General features: G+C 36.7%; 2 protein-coding genes across 5 annotated transcripts; one reads left to right on the top strand and one right to left on the bottom strand.

The window, feature by feature from the left end:
• The first annotated feature begins 6766 nt into the window (after nucleotides 1–6766).
• LOC107610051 (arogenate dehydrogenase 1, chloroplastic-like) lies at nucleotides 6767–13527 on the top strand. Of its 2 annotated transcripts, none has more exons than XM_088493329.1 (5): nucleotides 6767–8057; nucleotides 8178–8335; nucleotides 10165–11426; nucleotides 11629–12623; nucleotides 12807–13527. In XM_088493329.1, the coding sequence occupies exons 3-4, from the start codon at nucleotides 10894–10896 to the stop codon at nucleotides 12593–12595; spliced, it is 1500 nt and encodes a 499-aa protein (XP_088349455.1). In that variant the 5' UTR covers nucleotides 6767–8057; nucleotides 8178–8335; nucleotides 10165–10893; the 3' UTR covers nucleotides 12596–12623; nucleotides 12807–13527. The 2 variants fall into 2 exon arrangements, with proteins under 2 accessions (XP_088349455.1, XP_088349456.1); XM_088493330.1 differs by having other exon boundaries at nucleotides 13213–13527.
• Nucleotides 13528–13968: 441 nt separating this feature from the next.
• Nucleotides 13969–16506, bottom strand: LOC107607566 (heparanase-like protein 3). 3 transcript variants are annotated; one of them, XM_088493331.1, is made up of 5 exons: nucleotides 16123–16504; nucleotides 15228–15381; nucleotides 14773–15003; nucleotides 14496–14624; nucleotides 13969–14366 (listed from the first exon to the last, which is right to left on the bottom strand). In XM_088493331.1, the coding sequence occupies exons 1-5, from the start codon at nucleotides 16360–16362 to the stop codon at nucleotides 14194–14196; spliced, it is 927 nt and encodes a 308-aa protein (XP_088349457.1). In that variant the 5' UTR covers nucleotides 16363–16504; the 3' UTR covers nucleotides 13969–14193. The 3 variants fall into 3 exon arrangements, with proteins under 3 accessions (XP_088349457.1, XP_088349459.1, XP_088349458.1); XM_088493333.1 differs by having other exon boundaries at nucleotides 15228–15370; nucleotides 16123–16257; XM_088493332.1 differs by having other exon boundaries at nucleotides 14192–14366; nucleotides 14496–14631; nucleotides 16123–16506.
• Between the last annotated feature and the right edge of the window lie 5006 nt (nucleotides 16507–21512).

Genomic DNA, 21512 nt, shown 5'->3' on the forward strand with positions numbered 1-21512 from the left:
TCCCGATTCAGGATCTGGCAATCCGAGTCGGGCACAGCAGGAGGAACCGAAGAGGTCGGCACTTTGGTAGAAGACACAGGGGGAGGAACAACATCATCATCATCACCCTCATCGTCAGGGACAATCTTGCCATCCCTGACTATATTATCCAGGCTAAAAAGGGTGAGATCGGCCTCGGGAGCAATGACCCGAACTTGCTCCTTCAAGTTCTCGTAAGCAGCAGTCACGCTGCCAACGAGATGACCTTGAAGCTCAGAATAATCTTCCCGGGCATGGTCGAGCTCCTCCCTCAGGCGCAGCACCTCTCGATAAGAGGTAACGTAACTATCCTTGTGCATCAAGACTGCGTCCTCAGCCAACCTCAACGAAGCTGCCAATGACTGAGAACTCGCCTCCTCATTCTTCAAGTCTTTCTCCAGCCTGGCCACCTTCGTCTCAAGCTCCTCCTTTAACTCCTTCATCCGATCAAACTCTTGTTTCGCCTCCTCCATAAACGTTTTAGTGGCGTGGAGAGGGAGGTTCTGAGCAGTACGATATATGGCAGCCGACATATACGCCATCTTCACATGATTTCGGGCCATGAATTCCAAGTGATGAAGGATGGATACATCGTCCATGGAAAGAGCGCCGTAGGGACCGATTTGTTGATCCACGAATTCAATAGCATTAAAATCAGGAGCATCGAGGTCGAAGGGCTCAGCAGTCTTTTGTTTTTTATTTGTAAGAGCAACAGAAGGAGCAGCAGAGGCGACGTGAGGATCTACCAAACGAACTCGGGGTGTAGGGATCACTTTCTTCACCCCGGCAGAACTCTGCACTGATGGCTTCTCGCGCGCCTTGGAGGATCCCTCCCCAGCTGCCCTGGCAGCAACATTTCTGGCAGCAGTCGCCCTCTGTGCCCTCTTAAAAGCTTTCATAGCTTCATTATTCTTCATGGCCTCTGCAAACAAAACAGAAAATTCAGCTACAAGTCGGATAAGTCAGAAAAGACAGCTACAAGCAACATAAACAAGATAATAAAAGAAACACAAGATACCCAGTTCAGTTTGAAGAAGAGAAGGATTGGTTAGAAATTTCTTTGTGTCAAGATGGGGAGGTTGACCCCAGCGTTCTTTCAAGATAGTCACAAAGGCTCGCTCAGCCTCATCCAACATCTCCCACGAATACCGGAGACCCTCACATCTTTTTGCCATTCCAAGGGAAAAGCAGGTTCGTCATTCTCATCCAGAAAAAAGGGTCGAGCTCCTTCAACAGCTCGGACCTTGAAAAAGTAGTTTTTAAAATCACGGAACGACTCGTCAAACATGGAAAAAACCTTCTTCCCTTGGGTAGAACGAAAGGATATCTAAGCTGACTTCTTTTTTACCACACCGGGCTTAGTCAAGACAAACAGATAGAAAAAGAGAGATTGGGAAGCAGGAATACTAAAACCGTCGCACAGCAATTGGAAAATTTTTATGAAACCCCAGGAGTTGGGGTGAAGTTGAGAAGGGGAAACATTACAAGACCATAACAGGTCGGTTTCAAATTGAGTAAAAGGAAGGGTAATACCCAGTTGACCAAAGAAAAAATCGTAAGCATAAAAGAAGGGGTGATTGTCAATAACTCGAGTCGAGAAGCATACTCTCTCGTCAGAAGAAGGAGGAACAAGCTCATAGTTCTTCTCGTCACCAAAATTACTACAGACACTATGAAACTGCCTAAGCTGAGCATAAAACTCAGAATCAACCAGCGAGACACACATGAGAACCATGGAGTCCACCCAATCGGCCATACCCGCAGGGACCTGGGAAGGCATCTCTACAATGTTATTTCGAGAAGACATGAGGTCAACTAAATCCTACAAAAAGAAAAGAAGAATGGATTACTTAAAAACATCTCGGACATGGGGCAAAACATCTCGACGGGCGAATAAACAAAAAAGGGAAAACCCCAAGACTTAAGACAAAAAGTCTTGGGGCATCCCTTGGAGGCAGTAAACAAGCAAGGTCTTCAAGTTATTTCTACAGCCTACATCCCAGCACTCATCAAAATAAAATCCAGAAAGAAAACAAAGGAAGCAAAAACGCAAAAGGTCCACCCTTCTACAGTTTATCAGGAAAAGCATTGCTCCTACAGTTTACCAGCAAAAAACACTACTTCTACAGTATATCAGAAATACCAAAAAGGCCAAGCAGCAAAGGCGCAAACTTTTCAAGCAAAAAATCATCAGCCAAGGCACAAACAGAAACGGCGGCAACATGCAAAAGAAAAAAGATTCAGGCAAACAAGAAAAAGATTCGCACCAAAAAATGAAGAAATTCCAGAGCATGCAACAAATCAAGCATGATAAAAATAGAAAAGATCCAAACTTTCTCCAAAAAGAAGATCAAAAGGAAAACTCCATCGCAAAGTCAAAAACAACGAGGAAAATACGAAATGGGACTAACCTGGAAACGGAAGAAGTTTTGAGGAAGAGTGGAAGCGTAGAGATAAGGGCTGCCCAGAAAAACGCCAAGCGACGCCGCAAGCACAAAAAAGCAGAAGCGCAAGCGAAAGACAGAGAGCAGATGAGAGAAACAGAAAACGAGAGAGTAAAGGGAGAAGTTACGAAGAAGAAATGAAGAAGAGAAACCGTTTTTTATCGCGAAATTCAAAATAAAAGCCAAGAGAGAATGAAGGGCAAAATTAATGCCAATTAAATGCGGATATTAAAACCGCTTGCGTTCCCAAAAAAAGCGCTAATACAAAAGCGTGCGCTTTTAGAGGAAAACGTTCTACATTCAAAAAAGACTTTACAAAGAAACGAATCGACAAATGCTTGAGTTCGACTTTAAGAAAGACCGAAGTCAAGGACTCGACCTCAAAAAGAAGATCGAGCTCAAGCAGGGGCACTGTTCATACCCTGGGTCGAGCTATCCGACCTGGGATGATTCGAGATAAAGCGACCAACCTCTTCGGGTCAGACTATCCGACCTCTTCTCAAAGAGCTCGGCCAAATCGACAGGAGAGCCCAGATTAAGGGCCCAAATAGAGGAGCACGACCCGAATCCTAAGGCGGCCTAAGCCTATAGAGATGAAGGCGGTTCCGTTGAAGATACGCTGACCTCAACTCAAAGATAAAGATAAGATAAGATAACTAACTTATCTTATCCAAAAGGTCACATCTCACCATTATAAATACACTGGAGCACCCAGGTATAACTCATACTCTGATTCTACATAACACCTGTTTAATACCCATGCTAACTTAAGCATCGGAGTCTCTTGCAGGTACCCCCCACCCTTCGGTGGCAGAGGATCAGTAGCACGTTCAAAGTCCAAGCAAGTCGGACGTACTAGCTCCGGTCACCATTCACCAATCGGACACATCGGATCCGACCAACACAGAAGATCTCGTCCGAGATCGACCTACAGTCTCAGGTAACCCTCGGAACAACAATTAATAAGATAAATTTAGGTTTAATTACTCTGTTGGTCCCTATAATTTTATCAAAATTTCAATTAGGCTTTATACTTTTTTTTAATTGGGTCCCTACACTGCTTTTAATTTTGTAATTACGTCATTTTCATGTTAAAAAATGTTAAAATTAACATAATATTTTTACCAAAATACATACAGTCAAAGATTTAATTAAGTTTTTAATTATAAATACCTTCGATTTGCAAAAGAATATTCAGTTAACTCTAATTTTTTTTTTTACACTAGGAAGGACTTAATTACAAAGTTAAAGCAGTAGGGATCTAATTAAAAAGAAAAAAAAATATAGAGATCTAATTTAAATTTTGGTGAAACTATAGATACCAACAGAGTAATTAAGCCATAAATTTATTAAGGAAATAATTATTGCACATTAAGATTGGTGTTTGATTTATAGTCATTAAATTTAAAGATAACAAACATGGAAAAATTAAAAATAAGTTTAGCTAATATGTGCATTAAAAGTATATGACAAGACTATTATTAATAAAAAATTTTAAATATTTTTTTAATAAATACAAAAAAAGCATTGAAAATTTTAAATTTTTTATATTTTTAAATAAAAAATTTAATTTACAATTTTAACATGTATTCTTAGAATACAAATTAGTTAAATTCATTAAAAATATATAAAAACTGTATTTAAATATATAATAATTATAAATTAGGTGAACAAAGGTAAAATAAAAATTGAGATTAATTAATATTATTCTATCATTTATTATACAGTAAAGTAATTATAAAAAAATTAATTTACCTAATTTTTAAAAAAAATAATTTTTAGACATTATTAATATAAAATAATTTTATACATATATTTAATTAAATAATAAAACAAGAAAATAATTATTTTTTATATTAATACATAAATAATTTAAATTTTAAGATATATAATCATCTAAAAAATTAAATATACTTGTAAACTACTATGTAAAAAATTAAATATACTTGTAAACAATTACTTTTTATATTAATGTTATGTAAATTAAACAAGATAAGCCAAATTTTACTTTACACGTATCTCGTTTGTAAATGAGATATGTATATTATTATAAAAGAACGATTACAAATAATCTAAATTCTAATACTTAAAAGATTACACAAAAGTCTTATTTAAATTTATTTTTAAATTTGTAACAGGTACAAGAAATACGTATATTTAAATTTTTAATATTTAAAAAGTACATAAAAATTTTATTTAAATTTATTCAACTTCCAATCTTTTTAATTTGGTATCTTCTTTCATCACTTATTTAAATTTTTCGTTTATTTTTTTTAATTCCTATAAATTAGATTTGAAACTGCCCATTATTCTGTTTAAAGTAATTATACGCTAAAAAATTAAAATATTGGATTAATATATAGACTTCAGCTTTGCTCTTCTAGAGAAATATCGTTTCGAATGAATATGAAAATGTGTCATTTTAAATTCTCTTTAAAAAATAGTGGGTGGTTTCAAATTTAATTAATAATAAAAATACATTTAAAAAAAGTAGAGTTTAAAAATTTGAATGAATTATAAGGAAATAAAGAAGATTGGTTGCTTAAATAATATAATAGAAAATTAGTTGATACAAACATTGAGAACATAAAACATGGAAAATTAGAAAACATTCGGGAAGAGGATTTTGACGCTAACAAAACAAACAAACTGCTCCTATATTTGAATTTTTTTCAAATTTAACAATATAACTGTAATATTTGTTAATATTCCATTCGATTTAAATAGTAATAAAATATATTGATTTTTTAAATTTGATCTAAATTAAATTATTAATATTTTTATTATTTTAAAAATTATATTTTTATACTTACAAACACATATTTCGTTTATAACGTAAGTGAATTAATTATGAATATATCTCATTTATATTCTAAACTGTAAAGGATATGTGGAGTATGTCAATTCACACATATCACGTGTCTTATCTCGTTTACAATATAAACGAGATATAATTAATTCGTTTACACGGTAAACGAGATAAATAATATAATGCAAAACGTAAATTATGTCCAAATTACATATATTGATAAATAAAATATTTAAAATATTTATTTTAAAAAAATCCTCCAAATTAAACTCTAGAGAAAAAGAAAAAGATAAAAAATTCGTCTTACAAATAGTCCTCTCGTATATTGTACTCAAGGTTCTGAAAATATGTTCGAATCTGGTTGAACTGTGAACTATAGTTGTCAGAACCGAACCGGTGATCGAACCAGTAAAGTTACTGGGTCACTGGATTACTGGTTCAATTGGTGGGTCACTGGTCGAACCGGTTAATCCGGTATAATTAAATAATTATGTAAAATTTAATTATTTTTTCTTTATTATAAGTATTTTTATTTTATTTTTATAAAAATAATTATCATTTTTAAATTTTAATATTTTATTAATTAATTTATATTTATTGTATTATTATATTATTATAAGTAAAAATTTACATACAGTTAATTTTCATGTGAAGTTGATATTTAAAAACAGTTAGATAATTTGACAAGTTTAATTAAATATCATCTAACGATTTTCAACTATCAACTTCATATAAAGACAACTGCATGTGAGTCTTTACCTATTATTATATACTACAAGTATTTATTAAAAAAATAATATTAATAGATATCATATAATCATGAAAAGAAAAAATAAATTATGATTAATAATTTTTTTTATCTTTTTAATATATATATATATATATATTAATAAAATTTAATTAAAATTAATTGAATATAAGTAAATAGAAAATTGCTATATATATTATAATTTGGATATGTATTAGTCAAAAGCAATGTAGCTTGGTGATCAGATTGTCCTTCTTGTTGCAACCCTGGAGTGAGGAGTTCGAACCCTATGTGAGTCATTTTGTAGCTTGGTGGACGCTGGAGCTTATAGAGACCATGGTGGACTTGCAGAACCCAGATACATCGTAGTTTCGCCTTCAGTTGGGACCAACCGGTTCGGTTCGGTTCGGTTTTTACCAGATTTGACCGGTTTTAACTGGTTCGTTACGGGTTCAACTGGTTTATTCCGGTTCTCTGCCTTGAACGATCCTAACCTTGGATCGGACCGGTACAGGATCCGGTTTATCGGTTTTCCAATTGAACTGATCGGTCCGGTCTGATTTTTGCAACTATGCTGTGAACCAACGAGATTTGTGATTCAGTTAGAAACTATAACCACCAAAATTGAAAAGTATTGTTGAACCGTTGAATCGGTCGAAAATCAGTCGGTTGAACCGAATCGAAACCCGTCTAGTTTTCAGAAATTTCTCCAAACGACGCTGTTTTGTTTCAAACTTCAAAGAAACTCTAACCAAATTGCAGCACCGTCGCGACCTTACTCACTCACTCACTCCTCCTTCCACCTCAAACGGCAACCCTAGCCTCCACTCACTCACTCACCCTTTCTTAACCAGTTAACCCTAAAGGCCTCCCCAGTCCTGCAATTCATCAACTCATCATCAACACTCATCAGACAGCCACCACTAGCTGCAGCAGGCAGCAGTCCTACCATCGCTGAACTCCTCTCCTCTCCTCTGCCAGAGCTCGTCGTTGCCGCCGGATTTGTGACTGATAGAGGGTGCCGTCGCCGAACGTCTCTGCTACTCACCCTCTTCTCCTCGCGGTGAAATCTCTGCTCGGAGCTCTTCTTCGTTGCCGTCGCAAACTGCTCCTGCTTGGTTGTCTTCTCCTCGCTGTAATGAGCTCTGTTCCCGGCGCATCTCTCTTCAAGCTCTCTCTCTCTCTCTCTCTCTCTCTCTCTCTCTCTACGAGGTCACTGTCAGCGCCGCGTTACTCCGAGCTCACACTCTCTCCGAGCTCACTTTGTCACCGCCGTTCCTCCCTCGGCGTCTTACCAGTAGGCTATTTCTTCAGTTTCATCTTTATCTTCTAGTTAATTTTTAAGATTCTGAGCTGAGTTTGTGTTCTGAAATTGGATTCTAAAGTTATTGTTGTTGTGATTTTGAAGTTATTGTTGGCATGAAGTTTTTTAGTTGTTATAGTTGGTTCTGTTGTTGTCGAATTTGTGTTGCTGTTTCATTGTAGTTACTAATTTGCAATCATATAATTTCCATGGTTTTGAAAACTGGATCGGGACCGGCCAATTGGACCGGTTCAACTGTGAACTGGCAATACAAATGGTTTGATTCTCTGCTCAAAATCGCTCATTCTAAAAGCGGACACAAACTGCTGAGCCGGCCGGTTCGACTGGATTGGAAACCGGCCGGTTTGGATGGAACGACCCCGTTTCGCTTAAATTCCTAGAGAAAAAACACAGAACGCGGGCTCAGTGCTGTGCCTCCCACTACCCCTCTTTCGTTCCTTCCTTTGTTCTTCACTAATCAAGTAATCAGAAAGCTCAACTCAAAGAAAGAAAAAGTGAAAACCCTAGGTAGCCTCCACTGCCGGCGTCCGTCGTTGTCCGAGGCTACTCTCTTCGTCCTTCGGCGTTCTCCAAGTCTCCAACCGCTGTCCGCTCTCAGATTCACCAGTCGCAGGCGCGCAGCCTCTTCCTCGAGCGTCCGTTGTCTTTGTCTGCTTGCCGTCGTCTTCGTCTGCTGACTCTGCTCGCCGTGATGCTCGCCGTTTCAGACCGAAGGTCAGTGCTCACTGCTCACTTGTTCTTCGTTTTTTTTTTTAAACTTTTTTAATGCTCTGTTCAGAAAGCAAATCACAGGATGATTAATTGATTATTGAATGTTTTGTGATTTTATTGAAGAAAACCCTTCTCCATTCAAATCTCCTTCCTTCGAGTTCAGAGATCAGAAGCTCAACCAAGAGAAAAACCCTAGCCTCCACCACCGCCGCAAGGAGCAGTCGTGTTTGCCACCGTCCGCCGCAGTCAGGGCTTGTCTCTTTGAGTCTTCGTCCGCCGCAGTCAGTGCTCACTTGTTCTTGTTTCTTTTTTATGCTCTTTTCAGAAATCATTGAACGATTATTGAATGTTTACGTTTTTATGGAATGATTATCTGGTTAATGATTATTGATTAGCTCTGGCTGCTCTGTTCTGCTGTTGTTTTGTGTTTTGTGATCTTTTTGGGTAGTGATGTGCTGGTTTGTGTTTTACTGTTTTGTGATTTAATTATGCATAAATTGTGACTGTCTTAATAATTAATTGAACTCCAATATTTTGTTCAAAACATTCCCAACCTTGCTGTCCTTGAATGCTGGAAATAGACTGCTTCTGCCTGGGTTGTGGAAATTAGAGCTTTTATTCTAGCACAATAGCATTAATAAATCTAGCCTTTGAATTATTAGTGACTTTTGTGTGTCATTAAGCTTCACAAATTATGCTGCATTATGACTGGCTTAATTCTGAGATTAATTTATTTGTCTTACTTTAAGGTGGATATATGAGTTTTTAAATATGGTGATATGGTGAAACAATTTTATTTTTGATTTACTATCTTATTTTCCCATATACAAGTCCTGAACTATACTTTTGTTGTACACTGCATCCTGCATAGGTTTTTGTTGCATTGAATGGTGCATTTCAATATTTCATACACTTTTGGAGTACTTTGCAAACATGTATAATGCAGCAGTTGTTAGTTAATTAGATTTGGACTTGAAACAGTATATTTTGTATACTAGCTGGGCTACTTAATCTTAGTCTTAATTAAAATATAAGGTTAAGGATTTTACAACTTTTGTATTTCTAATTTTACATGTTAAAAACTGATTGTACTAAGAAGCTAGTTAAAAGCATATTTTTTAAAGCTTTGGACTAAAACTGTACGCAAATACATGAAAAGTAGTTTATTTTACTGAAATTGTAGAGTTTTTGAAGAGAAAAGGGTTCATTTCTTGAATGATTGATGCTTCTGTTATTTGAAACTTCAGAGATATAACTACAAAACGATTTTTTCGGTTGAACCACGGTTGAACCGGTTAAACTAATAAACCAATGAACCAATGACTAAAACAGTTCGATGACCGGTCCGGTTCTCAGAACCCTGATAATTTCTGTTACTGATTTTAGATCTGAAATTGTAGTTGATGATTGCTGAATTATTGCTTGATTCTGGCAAGATTGAAAGCATATCTGGTTGTTAGCGATGATTGAACCATCTTAGAGCTTTTCCTTCCATAACTTGAATCATTGAAGGATTAGCTATGCTCCAGTGCTGTTCTGTACTCTCTATATTCTGTATTTTTAGTGTTGATTGAATGATTAGTTCACTGCTGTTTTTTTTAGTTAATTTTTGGAAAAAGATTGTTAATCTTTGTTAAAATTCTGCTGAAATTTTGCTAAAATTGTGATCAGCTGAAACTTATGCTGAAAATTTTGCTAAAAGTTTTTCAGAGTTTCTATTTGTTCATTATGATCAGTCTTTTGTTAGAGAAGAAATAAATGTCATCTTTGTTTTTAATGAAGAAATAGATGAATTGAATTAACTGAATAAACTCAATTAACTAGATAAGTAGATGATCGGATATTTATTATTGGTTTGGTTAATCCAATGAATTTTTTTTGTTTCTTGTGACTATCAAATTTCATATAATATTATAAATTTTATACTTATATAAGTTTCGGCCTTTGATATTTGTTTTTTTATATTTGATTCGTGTTGTATTTAAATGTGATTGAGATTTTAATTGGAATTATACTTTTAATTTGTATATATTTAAGATTTATATCAGAATATATTTATATTTTTATTTATAATTTGATATGTTATTTTATTATAATTCGGTTATTTCAGTTGAACCACGGTTGAACCGGTTGAACTTCTAAACCGATGAACCAATAGCTGAGCGGTTTGATGACCGGTTCGATTTTCAGAACTTTGATTGTACTTGTGAGTTGTGACTGCCACGGTTTTAGAGTCCTTTTCACTGTTTCTCTAACGCCACCGCTAACCACTCAAAACTGCTGCCGAAACAACCATGCTCTCCATTGCAACCCTCAACCCTTCAACCCCATTCAATCACTCCCCAGGTTGCATTGTCCGCCGTATCCTCAACCGTCACTCTCTCCTCCCATCCACATTCTCACTACCATCCAAATCGAATCCCTATTGCTCTTCCTCCTCCTACAGACCCCTCCGCGTGCGCGCCATTGACGCCGCTCAGCTCTTCGACTACGAGTCAAAGCTCGCCAAGGAGTTCACTATCTCCCAGCCCCTCAAGATCGCAATTAGTCCGCCAGGGCCACACCGTCCTCGCCCACTCCCGCTCCGACCACTCTGCCGTAGCCAGAAAGCTTGGCGTATCGTTCTTCCAAAACCCCGACGACCTATGCGAGGAGCATCCCGAAGTGATCCTCCTCTGCTCCTCCATAATCTCAACGGAGCGCGTGCTCCGCACGCTCCCTCTCCAGCGCCTCAAGCGTAGCACTCTCTTCGTTGACGTTCTCTCCGTCAAATAATTCCCCAAGAAACTCCTCCTTGAGCTCTTCCCCCTCCGATTTCGACATTCTCCGCACTCACCCGATGTTCGGACCTGAGTCCGCACCTAACAGATGGACCGGCCTCCCATTTGTCTTCGAGAAGGTTCGTATCCTCGACGAGGAGCACCGTGTTTCTCGCTGTGAGAAGTTCCTCAATGCGTTTGCCAGAGAAGGTTGCAGGATGGTGGAGATGAGTTGCGAGGATCACGACCGTTATGCTGCCGGTTTGCAGTTCATTACTCATACCGTTGGAAGGATTCTTGAAGGGTTGATGTTGGAGTCGATGCCGATTAATACGGAAGGGTACAAGAGTTTGTTGGGGTTGGTGGAAAACACTGCTGGGGATAGCTTTGATTTGTATTATGGTTTGTTCATGTTTAATAAGAATTCTTTGGAGGTGCTGGAGAAGCTTGATTTGGCGTTTGAGGATCTCAGGAAGCAGCTCATTGTGCGGTTGCATCACGTGGTCAGGAATCAGTTGATGGAGGACGGTGAAAGGTTGCAGCAGCGGGATGGAAGTAACAGCCATGCATTACTCCGGCAAGTTCGTAATGGATCTGCATTGCTACATTCTAGGTATTTGATATTTGGAACTTGAAAAATCTCAGGGATTTTGCTACATTGTGTGAATATTTCTGATTGATGTTTTAGAGAGTGTCCGTGTTTGTTGAGATTGAGAGCAAGCAACTTAATCATTTTGAATTTGGAAGATGTTCTTGTGATGGGAAAATGGTTAATACATAATAATGATTAATGAGTAATGATGCTAATAATGCAGATCCAATGATGATGCGCTGCTAAGTAGTTCCGTTTCAAACAATTATAGCTTGTCTGATGAGAACACAAAGCTTAAGATTGCAATCGTTGGTTTTGGAAACTTTGGTCAGTTCCTTGCAAAAACTATAGTTAGTCAAGGTCATGAGGTTTTGGCGTATTCTAGATCAGACTATTCTGATGTGGCTCGGGAGTTGGGGGTTTCATATTTCAGCGACGCAGATGATCTTTGTGAGCAGCATCCAGAAGTGATCTTACTCTGCACTTCCATCCTTTCGACGGTTAAAGTTCTTAAATCATTACCTTTCCAAAGGTTGAAGAGAAGTACATTGTTTGTTGATGTACTATCCGTCAAAGAGTTCCCTAGAAACCTCTTCCTTCAACACTTGCCTCCTGATTTTGATGTTCTCTGCACACATCCCATGTTTGGGCCGGAGAGTGGAAAGAATGGCTGGAAAAACCTTCCTCTTGTTTATGACAAAGTTAGAATTGGGAACGAAGAATCAAGAATATTGCGATGTTGTCAGTTTCTCGACATTTTTGCTAGTGAAGGATGCCGGATGGTTGAAATGTCTTGTGCTGAGCATGATTGGCATGCAGCTGGATCCCAGTTTGTTACACACACAACAGGAAGATTTTTAGAAAAACTGGGGTTAGAGACAACACCAATAAACACAAAGGGTTATGAAACTTTGTTGAGTTTGGTGGAAAATACCATGGAGGATAGTTTTGATCTGTACTATGGTTTATTCTTGTATAATTTAAATGCAATGGAGCAACTAGAAAGATTCGATTTGGCTTTTGAATCATTGAAGAAGCAGCTTTTCGGACGATTGCATAGGATCTACCGAAAGCATCTATTTGAAAATGAAGAACAGATCCTTGCTTTGCCAGAGAGGTCTACGCTGCCAGAGAAATCTGAAGGCAGTAATGTATCATCACCTCTTTCAAAAACTGTAGACACCAAATGAATTAATGCCAAAGATTTCCATCTCATTGGTAAGCATTGCAGACCCCAATTATTCTAATAGTAGGTTTAAATAAATTTGTTAATTCTAAAATTTCACATTCAATCATTCTTGGAGTTTGGCTGCTCTGTCCCATTGAAATTAAAAGAAAAATGTTGTAATTTTCAATATATTTTAACTCCCCTATATTTCTTAGTTTTCATTCCATGTCTAGCTTGCTGCATCGATACCAGTGGTGCTGGATGATCATGTATTTAGGTGCCAATGCAGTTATTGGCGTTAATTGTAGACTTAAGAGTTCTGAATCCTAAGTGAGATAAAGCGCAGTCTAGTGGATAAGCATCCCGTGTTAGCGTAGGGTTCGGGAAAGAGTCGCACCAAAGGATATGATGTTCGCAGCCTAACCTAATAATTAAATCAGTGGCTGTTTTCACGGCTTTAACCCGTGATCTTGGGTTCACACGGAGACAACTCAATCTTTGTTCTAAAGCTCCCCTTCCGAATCTGAAGTGAGATATTCATTGAAATGAAAAATGTAGATACTTTAGATAAAAGTTGGATGCCTATAGGAATTGAGTGACTTAAAATGCAAATATTCACTTGGTATAACGTAAAAGCAGGAAATGATCATGAAAACTGCTGTGAAGTGTGATCACGGACAATGCTGAGGGATGGCAAAAAAATCCGCGCCCATGGATGCCCGCTGGGATTACCTGTGACGAGGAGGTTAACGGGGACCCTTCAAAATTTCTACGGGGACGGAGACCCACCCCCATGAATAAATGGTGACGGGTGCGGGGATCGAGGTACCCGCCCCACGGGACCTACGAAATCTCCACGAAAAATAATTTACTTAAATGTCCTTATGTATATAAGTTTTGTAAGTAACTCTAATTCATTTTATTTTAATTTATATGTTGGAAATTTTATGTGTATGTTATTATGTTAAATTTGTGTTTGAATTATGTGTGATTTGATATATTTGGTTGAATTATATTAGATTTTATTATATTTGTGTTAATTATCTTTTAAAAAAAATTAAAACTTAATAATATCCAATTATTCATAAATTTTGAATCATCTTGTTAGTAACAAGTTTAACATTAATGATAGGTATATTTCAGGGCTAAGGTTATCTTTGGATTGAATGCTCTTGTGGGAAGAACCATACAATCTGGTTCTGCAGTTGGACCATGGAACTTCTCCAATGCCGAATCTTTTATCCGTTACACTGCAAGAAAGAATTACAGCATTGCTGGTTGGGAATGTGGTAAGTGTTAAGTGTATGCGCCCTCATTACATATATGCTAAAGTAGTAAGCATCAGTGTAATTGATTCAATAAGACTAAAATTAAAAATGGTGATTTTAAGACTCATTATTTTTGTCACATAGCAGGATTTCACATTGAGTTTCTAACACAAACATTGCAAGTCTTTGTACTCATTTTTATTTTATATATCTAAACAAGACATCTTTTCACCATTGGGTAGAATGTGTGATCTATATGGTAAGTCTACACCCTCAACCAATGGTAGAAAGGTATGTGTGAGTTTGTATAATGAGCACACACTATTTTTCTGAAGAGAATGACACTTGAAAGCTAAAATGAAATAGTCCACAATAATGTGCTGCTTAGGGTAGGGTACCTATAATAATCTGGATTTGGCACAAAAGTAGTAGTGTTTAGTAAACCATAGTTTCCTCCAACCAAACTCTGTCTGCAGTATGTTCTGGTGTCATAAACAGCTGACATTCCAAGCTGAATCCAAATACCTGTGTTATGATGTATTAACATTAGAGCAAATGCTTGTAGAATCTCCAATGACAAAAAATAAAAAAATAAAAAATAAAATAAAATAAAATAAAAATGGAAAAAAAAAAATCAAGGTTAGTTAAACTAACCAGAAGCTGTAGACAAATGCATCAGACACAAGATGGTGGCCACTGTTGTAAGCCCCTCCTGCCTCACCAACCCATGCTTTTGCTTTGGTTGCTGATTTTTGAAGTATGTTTTTGAGGCCACTGAATGTGCTAGCCACTCATCAAGATATGATGGATCAAGAATTTTTTCAATTAGGTGCTCATCATGTAAGATAAAGTAGTAGCTTTTGTTATAACCAAAATTCATAAACATTGGTCAAATATTATAACATTAGTATTCCTATTTGGTGGATGATACCTGGTCCAAGGTTATATGTGTGATGAGATACCACATCAACAGATTTACCAGATTTGTTTACAAATTCCTGGAACCAATTTGCATCATAGAAGCCACCTGGAGAAATGACCAGTGGCATATGCCTAATCCCTCTATATACATCATGAATTATGTTTCTTAAAGCAGCAATATCAGAAGCATATTGATTTGCAGAAACACTTGTTCCAACTCCACTCCCACACAATTCATTGCCTGCACAAGCAAGAAGGAATTCATTTATACAATTAATTCTATTGAGGGAGACATGCTATTTTTGTTTTGCAAAAAGTACTTGAAAGACTTGCAATGTTTGTGTTAGAAACTCAATGTGAAATCCTGCTATGTGACAAAGATCATTTTTAATTTTAGTCTTATTGAATCAATTACACTGATGCTTGCTACTTTGGCATATATGTAATGAAGGAGCATACACTCACCAAATTCCCAACCAGCAATGCTGTAATTCTTTCTTACAGTGTAACGGATAAAAGATTCGGCATTGAAGTTCCATGGTCCAATTGCAGAACCAGATTGTATGGTTCTTCCAGCAAGAGCATTCAATCCAAAGATAACATTAGCCCTGAAATATACCTATCATTAATGTTAAACTTGTTACTAACAAGATGATTCTTGTTTAGTGCTAAAAAGATAGACAGAGAGAGACACAGAGGGAAGGAAACAACTTAAAAGGGAGAACTGATTTTTACCCTGCATTTTGGAAAAAGCTGTTTAGCTCATCCATCTATGCATTGGTAAGCATCCTTCAGTGAATCCAAGTAACTTAGAGGAGCTGTTAAACAAAAGGAGTACATGGTTTTGCACTTTCTTCAGTCCCATATATGACCTTATCTTACAAGGTGCCCCCTACCCTAATATTCAGAAGTAATGATCCTTAATAAGCTCCTAGGAAAAAGGTGGTCCCCATATGAATAAAAGAAAGAAGAGGTAACTTCTTGTGAATATTATAGAGATGTCTATTCTTTCTTACCTTTTACTGCGTTTAACAATATTTTGTTGTTGAGGTCCCGCAAGAAATGAAAATTAAAAGGTGTAAATTCCTCGCTCTCACTTTTATGCTACATACAGATTCTAAATGTATGAATGTTAGTCTGAGAAGTCACTACAGCATCATTCCATAAATGGGAAAAAAGAATATTATCACAGAATGATATTCAGAGCTCAAGAAAAAAGAAGGTATAACACAGCAGCAGAAACAATCTTTAGTTATCATTATGTTGGAATAATTTGCAGCAGTGAAAAATTTAAGCGGAAAAAAGAATAATAATTAGACAGATTCAAATAGCACAGTACAAAGAAAGAAAGAAAGAATACCAGGTTGAGAAGAGAAGCATGACCCCAGCGACATGTTCCATAGTCACATTTCTGAGGACGCCACCAATCAAGAGTCGCACAGACAAAATCATCATCAATCCTTCCAATGTGAGATTTCCCAAGTATCATTATTCCTTTCACTGCCTCATGTCCACTACTTTCCCTTCCATGCATAGCATTCACTCCAGTGAAGCTCAACAAACTCTCCACCAAGTAGAACAGACCCACAAACCTTATCATCAAAGAACCCGCACTTCTTTTTCTTTTTTGGTTAACAGTGTGCACTTAAGTTGGAACCATTTCAGCATGTATAATGTTAGGGACTTGGGAGAACGAATACAGGCCCAAATTTAAATGGGATTAAACATTAAAATTGTGGGTCTTAACGAAAAGCGAATGTTGTGGGTCTTATGCATCTTTCCGAATCACTATCAAATATTTAAAACCTTTCTGCAGGCACCAAAACTTAAGCCAACCAGGTGTACCACTTTGGACTTACATTGACCACAAACGAACAATTTACAAAAAAGAAAAAAAATTATTAATCCATTTTTTTTTCTCGAAAAGGATTATATGATCTATTAGAATTTTGATTAATCGAATTTCACCTAACCAGCAAAGGAAATTATTTCACAACGATAAAGTACTAAAATAAACAATGTACTACTTAATTATTAAATTGATATTTCAGCTTAGTTAACGATAGGTATCAGGATTTTGCATTGTTCATTTGCAGTGATACTTAATTGTAAATTATTATAGGATAGATCAACAATTCATATGGTATATAATTCACTATATTATAAAATAGGAAGCAGTTCTGGTATTCTTACGTACAAGCGAAATTTTATTGTTCTGTTCAATATAACCACTAAGATACGCTATAAATTATTCATTAAGTGGAGATACAAGAAAGCTTTCATTGAGTGAAAATAACGAGAAGGAAGTTCAAAGATGTCACGCAATCGGTTAAAAAGTTATTATGTTAATACATTTCTCACCATTTTTAAACTAACAACTTTTTTTTTACCAAAGATAGGAGACTCAAACCCGCAACCTCTTAATTGAATATGGGGAGACTATGCCGTTTGAGCTATAACTCATTGGCCACTAACAACTTCTTTAATATCATCATTATAATATTTATGTTATAATATGTAATTTATAAACCAAAATTAAAGTATTATAATTTTAAAATTTAACATTTTAAAAAAGAAAGCGTCGAAAAATTTCGATTATTAAAAAATAAACATCAATGCTAATAGTACATCACTTGATTAATATAAATGGCCTGTTATGTCAATTTTAGAAAATATATAAGTAGATATTGGTAGGAAATTTTAGTCTTTAATAATTTGGACTTCTTTTGGACATATAGTAAAAATATTTAGATGACAAAAGATCTGAAATTATATACAACTAGATTTAGATCTGTGTAAAATTAAAATAAAGGAGGAGGGTTGTGTTAGGTCTTCGGTAACCAACATAAAAATATAGTCGAACCCCATGACATGAATCAAAGACATTATTGCACTAAAGCTAGGTCGTTGCCCGGAAGCAACGCGCCGTATGGCTCGAGTACGGTGTCAAAGCAAGAGCCGCTGCATCGGTGCCCGGATGTAGTGTTAAATGAGAAAGGGTTCTCGCGTTTTCGTGAACGGACGAGGGTAAATAAGCTAGTTCACAAAGTAAAAGGTAAAGTTCGAAGCGACAGAAGGTTGAGATTTGGGACATGGAACATAGGCACTTTAACAGGAAAGTCCATGGAGGTGGTGGACACCATGACAAGGAGGAAGATTAACATTATGTGCCTACAAGAAACGAAATAGGTTGGTGCAAAGGCTAGGGAGTTGGATACTTCTGGTTTCAAACTTTGGTACACAGGAAAGGTGAAGAATAGGAACGGGGTTGGAATAATTGTGGATAAGCAGTGGAAGAAGGACGTAGTGGATGTCAAGAGGGTGGGAGATCGGATCATCTCTATCAAACTTGTGGTGGAGGGAGGTGCTTTCCATGTGATTAGCGCTTATGCACCGCAAGTGGGTTCGGACGAACAACACAAGATAAGGTTTTGGGAGGATCTAGAGAGTTTGGTTCAAGGCATACCTTTGGGAGATAAGATTTTCTTAGGAGGAGATTTAAATGGCCATGTTGGGAGAGAAGTGACTGGATATGGGAGTATTCACGGAGGCCATGGTTTCGGGGTGATCAATGCCGAGGGTAAAACTATTTTAGACTTTTTCTCAACCTTTGATCTTCTCATCGTAAATACATGTTTTAAAAAGAGAGACGAACATCTTATAACCTATAAGAGTGGCATGACAAGCTCTCAAATCGACTTCTTCTTGTTGAGGAGAGTCGACCGAAAATTTTGCATTAACTGTAAAATTATTCCGGGAGAGAGTTTGACAACACAACATAGGGTGCTCGTCATGGATTTTCGCGTTGAGCAAAAGTTGAGAAAAAGACATTATACGAAAAATCCAAGGACGAGGTGGTGGCGGATGAAAGGTGAGGAACAAAGAAACTTCCTAAGACGGGTAGGAGAAGAGGCAAAGTGGGATAGGAATGGAAGCGCGGAAGAGATGTGGAGGGAGATGGCAGAAGTTATTAGAAGAACAGCAAAAGAAAGTTTTGGTGAATCTAAAGGAATAGGACCAAGAGACAAGGAGTCCTGGTGGTGGAATGCGAGTATACAAGAAAAGATAAAGATAAAAAGGGAATGCTTTAAAGAGTGGTCTTTATGCCGCAATGCAGATAATTGGGAAAAATATAAGACGGCTAAGAAAGAGACAAAAGTGGCTGTAAGTGAAGCAAGAACAAGAGCATATGAGGGTCTCTACCAGTCTTTGGGCACGAAAGAAGGAGAAAACTGTATATATAGAATCGCAAAGAGCCGGGAAAGAAGAACGAGAGATTTGGATCAGGTTAAGTGCATAAAGGATAAGGATGGAGAGGTGTTGGCTCAAGAGGAGAAGATTAATGAAAGGTGGAAGAGCTACTTCTATGAGTTATTTAATGAGGGACAGAAGACTCTTCCGAGCCTTGGTCGATTATGCACAAGGGAAGAAGATCAAAACTTTGACTACTATCGAAGGATTCGAGATTTCGAGGTAAAAGAGGCTCTAAAGCAGATGAAAAATGGCAGGGCAGTAGGACCTGATAATATCCCGATTGAGGTTTGGAAGGGTCTTGGAGAAAAAGGCATCAACTGGTTAACCAAGCTTTTTAATGAGATTTTAAGGTCAAAGAAGATGCCTGATGAGTGGAGAAAGAGCACCTTGGTACCTATCTACAAGAATAAGGGGGATATACAAAGCTACAGAAACTATAGAGGGATTAAGCTTATGAGTCATACTATGAAGTTATGGGAAAGGGTGATAGAACGGAGGTTGAGAAAAGAGACACAAGTAACAGAGAACCAATTTGGATTTATGCCAGGAAGATCTACCACTGAAGCGATATACCTATTAAGAAGGATGATGGAGAGGTATCGTAGTAATAAAAGGGATCTACATATGGTGTTTATTGATTTGGAAAAAACGTATGATAGGGTACCAAGGGAGGTCTTATGGAAGGTTTTAGAAAAGAGGAGAGTAAGGATCGCATATATTCGGGCAATTAAAGACATGTATGATGGAGCCACAACTAGTGTGAAGACTCAAGGTAGTGTGACAGAGGAATTCCCTATTGGTATAGGATTACACCAGGGATCATCCTTAAGTCCATACATTTTCACATTAGTCTTGGAAGTACTCACAGAGCACATCCAAGAGCCTGTGCCATGGTGCATACTTTTTGCCGATGATATCGTCCTTATGGGAGAGTCAAGGGAAGACCTAAATAAGAAGTTGGAGTTATGGAGAGAAGCTCTAGAAGTGTATGGTCTGCGCATAAGCCGTAGCAAGACGGAATATATGGAATGTAAGTTTAGTCTGAGAAAGGAAAACCCCAATATAGAGGTGAAGATTGGAGAAAACATCCTACGAAAAGTTAAAAGTTTTAAGTATCTTGGGTGCATCATACAGGATAATGGAGAGATTGAACAGGATGTAAATCATAGGATCCAAGCAGGTTGGTCAAAATAGCGGAGTGCATCTGGTTTTATATGCGGCAAAAATGTGCCTTTAAAACTTAAAGGTAAATTCTATCGCACCGCTATAAGACCGGCTATGCTATATGGTACGGAGTGTTAGGCGGCTAAAGGGGAACACGAACACAAGCTGAGTGTGGCAGAGATGAAGATGTTGAGATGGATGAGTGGTCATACGCGATTGGATAAAATAAGGAATGAAGATATAAGGGAGAGAGTTGGAGTAGCACCCATTGTGGAAAAGATGGTTGAATCGCGCCTCAAGTGGTTTGGACATGTGAGAAGAAGACCGATAGAACATCCAGTCAGGAGGGTGGATGAGATGGAAGATGGACAAAGGGCGAAAGGCAGAGGAAGACCTAAGAAGACCATCCATGAGGTGGTCAAACGAGATCTACATGTAAACGGTCTCTCTGTAGACATGATATATGACAGAGCAAAATGGCGTCGTTTGATTCATGTAGCCGACCCCACTTAGTGGGACAAGACTTTGTTGTTGTTGTTATATATAAAAATTATTTAATAAAAAACTTAAAAATTAATATTAAATTTATTTTTATTAAGTTATTTGAAAAATTTATATTTACGTAGAATTACTTATATAAATTAACTAATTGTTTGTATTAGTAACTTAAATGTAATAGTTTATGATTTTATTTTGTTTTTTGTAGTGTAACTTCTGATTACAAGAATAAACCTCCCTCTAAAAAAAATTATAATTAGTTAGATAAATATTATTAATTATAGTTATTCATGTACAAAAACACATTAATAATAATATCAATATATATGAATACAATTGGAGAAAAAATAAAGTTGTATTTATATTTATAACTATAGATAAAATTGCTAGATATTGTTAGAGTATAACTAGGATCAATTAGATTAATTAGCATTATTTAGCATATTTAAATATTTATTATAGGATATTAAGTCTTTATTATTTCGATTCTTTTAGCACTTATAAATACCCTTCAATATTGTATCATTCTCAACAACCTGAACAATACACTCTTCATATTACTCTCTTAGTTCTAACATGGTATCAAGAGCATAGGTTCTTTTTTTTTCATGAATATTTGTTCATAGCCCTTCTGTTTTTCTCTTCCGACAGTGTCGATCCCACGAAAATTAACGGACTAAGCAAGCAATGGTTGATTAGCTATTCTAGTTAGACAAATTAAAATGAGGATTTTGATTATCAATTACCATAAAAGACAATAAAATAAAAAAGCAAACAATGAACGATTGAGAAAACAGTATGAAAATGGAGTTAAGGTTTTGGAGATGCTTAAAT

The sequence above is a fragment of the Arachis ipaensis genome, chromosome B7 (assembly GCF_059453495.1).
Source record: "Arachis ipaensis isolate K30076 ecotype BB chromosome B7, ASM5945349v1, whole genome shotgun sequence".
Taxonomy (NCBI): domain Eukaryota; kingdom Viridiplantae; phylum Streptophyta; class Magnoliopsida; order Fabales; family Fabaceae; genus Arachis; species Arachis ipaensis.

Bases quoted from the DNA above. Each gene is read 5' to 3' on its own strand.
- LOC107610051 (XM_088493329.1), top strand. From the start codon at position 10,894: ATGTTCGGACCTGAGTCCGCACCTAACAGATGGACCGGCCTCCCATTT. The intron at 11,427-11,628 runs GTATTTGATATT...CTAATAATGCAG, and splicing joins TCTGCATTGCTACATTCTAG to ATCCAATGATGATGCGCTGC.
- LOC107607566 (XM_088493331.1), bottom strand. From the start codon at position 16,362: ATGATAAGGTTTGTGGGTCTGTTCTACTTGGTGGAGAGTTTGTTGAGC. The intron at 15,004-15,227 runs GTGAGTGTATGC...TTGCTTGTGCAG, and splicing joins CATTGCTGGTTGGGAATTTG to GCAATGAATTGTGTGGGAGT. The intron at 14,367-14,495 runs GTTAGTTTAACT...ATCATAACACAG, and splicing joins GCATTTGTCTACAGCTTCTG to GTATTTGGATTCAGCTTGGA.